The sequence below is a fragment of the Salmo trutta genome, chromosome 30 (genome assembly GCF_901001165.1).
Source record: "Salmo trutta chromosome 30, fSalTru1.1, whole genome shotgun sequence".
NCBI classification, from domain to species: Eukaryota; Metazoa; Chordata; class Actinopteri; order Salmoniformes; family Salmonidae; genus Salmo; species Salmo trutta.
In genome coordinates, this window is record NC_042986.1 from 11,121,848 (window position 1) to 11,130,862 (window position 9,015).

Sequence of the window (9,015 nt, forward strand, 5' to 3'; positions counted from 1 at the left end):
TGCTCTGACATGCACTGTCAACTGTGGGACCTTATATAGACAGGTGTATGCCTTTCCAAATCATGTCCAATCAATTGAATTTATCACAGGTGGACTCCAATCAAGTTGTAGAAACATCCCACAGATGATCAATGGAAACAGGATGCACCTGAGCTCAGTTGAGTCTCATAGCAAAGGGTCTGACTACTTATGTAAATAAGGTATGTTTATTTTATTTTTTTATTAAAAAATTTGAGGAAAAACAGATTTGAGGAAAAACATGTATTTCATCAATTTTGGAATAAGGCTATAACATAAAATGTGGAAAAAGTCAAGGGGTCTGAATACTTTCCGAAGGCACTGTACCTCAATCTGAAGGATACAACCCATTGACTATAAGCAATGTATAACCGTATTACAATAGGAATACAGTGCCAATTTATACATGTGGACAGTTTAAGTTTAGTGATGTCCAAAAATAAGTGTCCTGCTTGTCCCTTTTATTACAAAATGCCACCCAGCAGCAACACAAAATACTTAAGAAATGCTATCATCAACAATATAAACCTGACCTTACAGAGACAAACCAAAGATGTGCAGCTAAGCATTCCTGCTCCAGTCTACCAGAATGTATCACCACAGCACAGAACCTCTACCTGCCTGTTGCCGAACTCTTTGTATACACTGCCCTCTGGTGTTCACCTACCGTTAAGACATTTTCCAGACATTGAATGAACCAAAGTACAGGCTTGTGGACTAAGATGTAACTGAAAATAATGCAATTTCTCAATACTTTACACAATATCTTAATTGTGCTAAGACAAAAACACTTCTCATTACAGAAATTGAATACATTTTCAAAAATGTCAAATGATTTGTACATAAATTGCAGTGACATTTTACCAAAGTTTCATTTCTGCTAAGACTGAAGGTCTGAGTGAATTGGTCCCTCTATTCTCTTTTACAACAACTGCCACAATTGCACTTGATCTAAGTCAAAAGACCATGAAAACAAATGGAGATTACAACATTGAAAAGTACAAACAGAAAAAAAAACCAAAAGACATGTATGACATGGCCACAATTTATTAGGCTTACGTAAGCCAAACGGGGAAATCATATCAAGTACAGTATAGGCAGACATAGCATTGTTGCATTAGTAATTTCAACCAAACAGGTCAAGTCCAGAATCTGTCACAAGAACTACCGAATACATGAACCAAACTTAAATGTTAATAACTTAACACCATGCTAATAATGACAGCAGGACAGGGGAAATCAGTACATTTTGGCTCCTCGTCTATTGCCAGTGATCAGACATGAAAACTATTTTAGATTGACAAGTTGTTTCAAAGGTTACATAAACAGGAAGGTGATAGGCCTACTTGAAAAGCTACCTGTAGACATTTTCAAAGTAAAAAAAAAAAAAAAAAAAAAAGAACACTACTTGCTATGCCCCACGTCATTAACTATTAAATTGTAATGGTCATACAAATCTTAAACGGTATATTTAACATGTTACATGTAAAAAACAAAACAAATGTAACAGAAATAAATAAACACCCCAAAAAAAGATAACAGCAAAAATATGAAATAACAGAAGTCTGATGTATCCACATTGCTTGAAATTATCGCAACGCTTCCTACAAAATGTGCATTAAATTTGTAATAGTTATTTCATTTTTGCATTTGAGTTGTATCAGAGCCCAAATCGTGGTCTGAAACCTGAGACTGTTTTGTTTCTTCACAGTATACAGCTATTCCTTCAGTGAGCCCTTCTGCTATGCTCTTCCTGACTTACATACAGCATCAACAAATAGTAGACCAGAGCTTCAGAGCAACCAGTGACAAAGCAGGCAGCCAAGTTAACAAAACCCATTGCAAAAGACTCAGTAACAATCAAGATCCTGCATAACATGAGCATACTTTTTTTTCCTACACAAAAAGTAGAATCCCTCAAGAATTCTGTTGATATTTGGTCCATGTTTTACCACCGCTTTAGAATAGTTGGTTTTGAGGAATCTATAGAAGGAAAAGAACCAGCAGCCTTTTCTATGTACATTTCACAGAATATCTGGTAACAGGTTTCAGGCCCTGGTCATGTTTATCCAGGGAAACTACTACTGAATGGCACAGAAGACGTTTTACTCTTAACTCTCCAAAATGCATTGGCTCAATAGTAGACATGATAGCTACAGCAGCTTCATATCACAAAAATAACTGACTACTTGAGCGTCAACCGTCTCTAAACTGACTGAGGTAACATATGTCAACATACAGCTTGTTAATATAGCTTGTTTTGCAAACAAAGACGTAAAGCTGTATGCCAGATAAAACCCTACATCAGTGCTTTCATAAATACATAGCCCTTTGATTGCTGACGTACAATCAGAGAGAGCAGCATATTAACAAACAAAAAAAAGGTAATTGATCCTCCGAACACTTAAAATAAATGTTTTATCTAGTACAACCATACCAATATGATATTCAAACAGTCATTCTTCAACACATACAAACTGTAAACTCGGTTGGTATTGGATAGATGTGTATCTACAGAACACAGTTGGTCTGGGTCATCTATGGGTTAAGCCTTCCCTCCAGGTAAGCTCTCAAAAGAAGATGGCGGCTGCAGGAAGTTCGCAGCGTACTTCGAACCTACAGAAGGCGATAAAATATATTCTATTCATCCGAACACAAAACCTAAGACGGGCATAGTTACGTACGCGGCCGGTGAAGTCAACCAAAATAATATCCTACCATTAGAACAGCTAAGTACTTTTGTCAGGGGGTCCACTGTGTTCACTACTGATGGGGCTGGAATAGGCTCTCCTCTGTAGCATACTAGCTGGGTAGGGTGATGGCCTACTCCCTAGGAAGAGGAGAAGGACAATCTTAGGAGTAGCCCCAAAGTAATAGTTTGATATAAATCGTAATAGTGACAATATGAACATAGCCGTTCAACTCGAAGGAACCCCGTGACATTTTCAACTACACTAACATGGTACGAATGAATTTCACATGTATAGAAAAGATTAAGATTTTAGCTCATACCTCTTGGGTTGGTCAGCACTCCGTGACTGGGGTTAGCCACGGTGGGGTGGTAGAGGGAGGCCAGGTCACTGGGGGTGTAGGAGCGGAGGATGTTGATCATATTCCAGTCAGTCTCCATGCTGCTGCTGCTTGCAGAGGCTGGAGGATTGGACGCTTTGATCGGGGCATAGGCCTGAGGCCTGTTGTTAGAGAGAGAGGTTCCTTGTGACGAAAATGAGTTTTTCACTTGGGGTCTCCCGGAGTTCAGCAGTCTGTTGTACTCGGTCCTAAAGCTAGACGTCTCTACAGTGTCCGTTTCCCTTCCGGGAAGCCCTGAGTACCTTGGTCTCTTGCTGGAGGGTTCACCACCAAAGTCCATCGGGGGCAGACTACCAAACCGGCTGGAGAGGCACAGCTTAGCAGTGTCGGAGGGCCATACCACGCCGTTCCAATTTCTGCCTGGGCCACTTCTTACACTCTGTCCGCTCGCCCCTCTGCTGTCTGATGGGCTCTGCCTTGGTCTGTCCACTACAGACCTGTTATCTTTTGTACCTTTGGTGTTGGATTGTTCAGCTGGCTCTGTAAACCTGGACTGGCCCTGACTGGTGCGATGCTCCATCATCATCCTGTACCGCCGAGTGTCCAGGGCTGTCTCACTTTGTGGTGGTTTGCTGGTCTGGGACCGTTTGGGCCCATGAGGAGAGTCGGTAGGGTGGGTCTTCTCTGCAGATTTTCCAGGAGGCTGTGGAGTTGGGGATTTGGTCCGCCGAGGGTGTCTTCTGTCAATAGGAGGTAGCGGGGGGACATCTTTTCCCTCTAGGGCAGGGGGGCAGCCAGTGTAACGCTTCTGTTTAAGACTTCTGTTCTTCTTGATCGTTTCCAACTTCTCCTTGTGAACCAGCTTCTTGTGCATGAGCAGGACCTCTGGGTACAGAGTGCTAAAGGCACAGGACGAACAGACATTTGAAATCAATGCGTTCCTTGGTATTAGGGTGGCGGAGATGGAGAGTGACACTTTTAAGGACAAATTTAATGGAGCCTCAAAGCCCTTGTCTATCTCCTTTCCTTCCATCTTCGGGTTAATAAGTACAGGGCATTTTATGTGCGCATCATCAGGAGAAGAGGAGTTAGCAGCCGTAGTAATCAATTTCCCATACTCAGCATTCACTTGGGCAAGCGGGCCATCAAGCTTGCCACCGATGCTATTAAATCTATCCTCTGGTTTTACATTGGCACAAGGTTTGGTTGCTAGTCTGACATTGGGAGTCTGCCATAGTTTGGACCTGTTGGGGACCTGGTTGTCTTCTCTGTTTCTGGGGAATTCTTTCAAAATGGGAGATGGCACGGATACCACAGGCTTATTAGGGATGTCAGTGTATGGTTTGTCCTTGTGACGTCGATCCAAGTGATATCTCAGTGAGGTCTTCTGGGCTGCAGCATAGTCGCAGTATATACATTTGTATGGTTTTTCACCTGAAAAGACACATTTAATTACATAAGCATAATATGGACCAAACAACAGCAAATAGTCTTCAGATTGATAAAAAGCTAAAATCATTTCATTCAGCACACAAGTAATCCAATCCAACTTCATGTTAAACCTTAAAGCCAAATACAGGCTATACATCTCAACTTCTTAATCACATCTTAACTTCTCAATTTCTTAATCATAATCAGGCTTCCCAGTATTATATAAGGTTTACCTGTATGCGTCCTGAGGTGAATGTTGAGGTAATAGCTGGAACGGAATGTCTTGCCGCAGTAACTACATTCCCTGGAGGACACAAGATGTTTCACCTTCATTCGATCAAAACCATCTTCACTTTTATCTGTAGAAGAAGCAAAAACAGGAGATTAGTCATGTGAAGAAATCAAATAGCCTACTTACAAAAACTTGTGAAGCAAGTGCATTTGCATAGTCCAAACGAACAGCAGAGGGAGCCATTGTAAACAAATGGCAATTTAAATAAATGAACCTTTGCTTAACATTAAGTTGATGCATACCTGAATAGAAGGCATATCCCGGTGCTCCCACCTCTAACCCGTCTTCAGACCCCTCCTCTCTGGGGGACCCTGCTCTGGAGAGCTTTCCATCAATGGAGGCGGTGGGGCTCTCCCCCTCGTCCCTCTCCCTCTTGTGCACCCTGGAGTGGAGAACAAGCTGGTGGTACGTCCTGAACGTCCTCCCACAGTCCTCACAGCGGGTCGGCTTATCATTTCGACTTGACTTCTGATCAGGCTCTGGTGATGGAGTCTCTTCTGTAGTCTGTCTGGATTTCAGATCTCCATCTATGTTTTCCTTAACACCCTTGTCGTCACCTCCTTGGCCTTCTGACCATATATTTGTCAGTTCTTCTTTATCTGAGCCAGAGTCCTCGTTGTCGGAGCTGTTGTTTTGGCTTAGGCCTACGTCTTTAGCCACACTTGGACCAACTGCTACCTTTCCCTTGGTGGCAAGTTGCCAGGACTGGTAAGTGTTGAAAGGGTCTAGTTGGGCTATCCATTTGGAGGATCTCTCTGGCGTCGTACTACTTTTCTCAGATATGGGGCAAAGGTTGAGGCCCCGTAAAAAACCTTCTTGACTGAGAGAATCTTCCCGTCTATCATTTTCTCTGTCTTCATCAGCTTCTGATTCTTTACGATGTACTTTACTGTGTTCCACCAAACTGTCTTTATCGGGGAAAAAGAATCCACAGGTAAAGCACATTTTGTAAGGCGTGATTACAGGCTCTGAGACTTGGTCTTGGATGACTTCATTGATAATAATTGGACCGTCCAGGTTCTGCTGGGCCTTTGTCTTATGGAACCTGATATGGTTCCTGAGAAACCAGGGTTCCTTGAACCGCCGGCCACAAAGGTTACAGTGAAAAGTGAAACAGTCCTTGTGTGTCCGCATGTGGCTCTCCAGCTCGCTGGCGTCCTCTGTGGTCCGATCACACACAACACAGCTAAACACCTCCACCTCCTTTACAGATGGCAAGCTGGGTTTGGACCTGGCCCTTTCACCTGGGATCAAGTACTCTGCCTCCACACACAAAACGGCAGGTTCAAACAGTGTTGTGGGGTGCTGGGTCAGGACGTGTGGGCCCAGGTCATCTTGGTGTGCGAAGGTCTGGTCACAAAACATGCAGTCCAGGGCTTCCAGCAGGCTTTCCTCAGGCTGATGCTCAGCCTTGTCAACGATGTTACAGTGAGGGGTCATGCTGGAGCCAGCCCCTGGCGTGCTAGCACCACTACTAATGTTTAGACTATCTTGTCCAAGTCCATCTGGACTTTCCACATATGGCAACAACAGGTGAGTTGGCATTTCCTCCCCAAAAGTTGTGCAATTGATCTATATACACGTGAGTATTTCCTTAGGCAAGGAGTTACTGGATGAAGTTGCTGAATATCATTGTGGAAGACTGGCAGTGAATCACCCAGGGGAGGTAGGTCTTAAGTAGATTCCTGTAGAAGAAACAGGGGAAAACTAGTTGATATCATCATGGCAAGGTGAATTGGCCTAAGAATGCTAAAAGGCACCAAGATGACTCAAATAAAACAGAAGTGGAGTTCTCATATTGAAACTAGTTATGAGACTATATACATTTCCTAGTATGATAAACTAGTGTGAAGAATGCATCATTTTGCTGCACGTTCGACAGTTTGCTATTACTGCAAAGATATGAAGACTAGATAGATACTAAACATGACTGGCAAAGCCTTGGCTTGGTTCTATCTTTTTAGCAGTTGGATAAAATGTGGAATAACTGGATAAACTAGTTCATACAAGATTACATATTTAAAATGACGACATTGCATAAAGAGTTTGATAGTATCTACAAAAAGATGGTCAATTATTTGTAATTAATTTATTTCAAAATGTTCCTATTTTGGTTTCCACTTCTGAGTAAATGGATTCTGACTTAGCAGAATATGTTCATTCTTTGTTCAACAAGCCAGTGTTGGCAATCAGTTAAAGTTGTACACAGTTTCATAAGGAAGTTACAAGGAAGTTACAAGTGTCATCCTCCATGATGAGAAAATACTCAACCTAAAATACGAGGCTTCTCTGTATGAACCATCCCAGTCAACCACCTATTTTTTTTTAATAAGATAGTTTTTTCTAGTCGGTTTTAATCAAACAGGTCTCCAATTTGTTCTCGAGCGATTATTGTTATGCAACGTGATAAAACAAATGATGCACTGGTCGAGTTAATCCAACGGTTATGAATCTGTAATGCATGCCAAATTAAATGGCTAATAGGTGAAGTTTTATAGCTATAGCTATTCATGTCACACACAAAAAGATAAATCGTGCATATCATGGATTTTCTATTGGAGATACATTTGCTATTATTCAATAATACAGACAAAAGTTAACACTTTTGTAACTCGTTTTGCTAGCTATGCGGCTAGCTACATCCTGCTTACTAGCACTAGCTAGTTAAATTAACGTCTGCTAACCACCCAGATTATTTGAAACATTGGGACAGCGGTTTCCTATCAAACATTGCAAAATTCAGCCAGTTGGATAAAATAGTTGGCTAACGTTACCTAGCTAAACACGCTAGTTCCTAATTTAGCAGGAACAAAGTCAAAAGACATCGCTAACAATTTCTGGACTCAGACATAGCTAATAAAACAGTCATCCAAATTAACCATCATTTGAGTTCACCTTCAGAAATACTTAGATAGCTAGCAATCAATACTGGTACACTGATTGTTGTTTGTTTCAGATAAAACTGCAACACGAAAACTCACCAATATCTACCAATTCAGGCTTTCCAGGTAAACTTTCGATTAATCGAAAAAATAGTTATCTAGCTAATTGTGAAATAAACTGCGTGTTATGTCCTCTCGCCAAACTAGTTCAAGAATAGTAGCTACTATAGTCACCTTGCTACAATTGTTTGTCGGTCATATTGTTCTTTTTCAACGCTTGCATCCTCACTGTGCAGCTGTTGAGTTCTGAAGCGCGTTCTTAACGAATCCGGGAGACATGTAGCGCGTGCACTTCACGGCCCCAAAAGCGAGACAGGGACAGTCACGTGGTCGAAACTTTTGATGAAGTAAATTATTCTAATCTAAAGAATAAACAAAAGTTTAATATGCTATTTCGCAAGGTTTCCGCTGTCTTGTGGGACGCACAAATGGGACGCGCAACAAAAAAAACGTATCTCTTATGAAAGCAAGGTTACAGAACGTCTGTAGATATATTAGGCCTGTCCTACAAAAGACAAGAACAAATGTAATCATTGCAGTGGCGTTTGTGTCACGGGATGATTAGTCAGCTATTGATTTGGTCTGAGAGAGGATAGGCCTAGATAAGATAATTAATTGGCTAGTGTTACTCTATTCTGTATAAGACTGATGTATGGGCAAGTACACATTTGATTGTATCCTACATCATTTCCATTTGAGACAGACACAGTTAGTTAGCAACTAGGCCTAAATAAATTAGCAATGTTTTAGCAACTCTTTGTGCTAAGCAAAATTCTCAACGCCATGTTGACTACCTTTTACATGTCTCTCACTCCACTTCCCATTGCAACAGAACAGAGCACCATTTGGGGAGGGGGGATGGGGACCTAAAACTCAGCTACGTGTGGGATTATGTGCTATGCAGGAGCAGGTCATTGTGCTTTTCAAGCATTGAATGATAGCCCTTGTGACATTAGTTTGAATGTTTAGCTCAAAGGAATAAGTGGTTTATAATTAAGCAATAAGGCCAGAGTGGTAAATGGCCAAAATAGTGGTAAATGGCCAAAATACCACGGCTACGGGCTGTTCTTACGCATGATGCAATGTGGAGTGCCTGGATACAGCCCTTATCCGTGGTATATTAGCCATATACCACAAACCCCTGAGGTTCCTTATTGCTATTATAAACTGGTTACCAACATAAATATAACAGTAAACAAGTATTTTTTCATCATACTAGTGGTATATTGTCTGATTGTCTGATATACCACAGCTTTCAACCAATCAGCCAGCATCCAGGATCCAAACTAACCAGTTTATCAT

The 9,015-nt window shown here is 41.5% G+C and overlaps 1 protein-coding gene across 3 annotated transcripts; it reads right to left on the minus strand.

The window, feature by feature from the left end:
* Nucleotides 1-464: 464 nt before the first annotated feature.
* Nucleotides 465-7,993, minus strand: znf217 (zinc finger protein 217). Of its 3 annotated transcripts, none has more exons than XM_029722703.1 (6): nt 7,888-7,993; nt 5,014-6,456; nt 4,713-4,838; nt 3,031-4,482; nt 2,737-2,848; nt 465-2,634 (listed from the first exon to the last, which is right to left on the minus strand). In XM_029722703.1, exons 2-5 carry the CDS (start codon nt 6,314-6,316, stop codon nt 2,748-2,750), a joined length of 2,982 nt encoding a protein of 993 aa, XP_029578563.1. In that variant the 5' UTR covers nt 6,317-6,456; nt 7,888-7,993; the 3' UTR covers nt 465-2,634; nt 2,737-2,747. The 3 variants fall into 3 exon arrangements, with proteins under 3 accessions (XP_029578563.1, XP_029578562.1, XP_029578564.1); XM_029722702.1 differs by having other exon boundaries at nt 7,753-7,974; XM_029722704.1 differs by lacking the exon at nt 2,737-2,848 and having other exon boundaries at nt 7,753-7,974.
* Nucleotides 7,994-9,015: the final 1,022 nt, after the last annotated feature.

What these genes read in the sequence shown, in the direction of transcription:
- znf217 (XM_029722703.1), bottom strand. Translation starts at nt 6,316, where the DNA reads ATGCCAACTCACCTGTTGTTGCCATATGTGGAAAGTCCAGATGGACTT. An exon ending in GGGATATGCCTTCTATTCAG is followed by an intron (nt 4,839 to 5,013) that starts GTATGCATCAAC and finishes CTTCTTCTACAG; the next exon opens with ATAAAAGTGAAGATGGTTTT. An exon ending in AGTGCTGACCAACCCAAGAG is followed by an intron (nt 2,849 to 3,030) that starts GTATGAGCTAAA and finishes TCCTCTTCCTAG; the next exon opens with GGAGTAGGCCATCACCCTAC.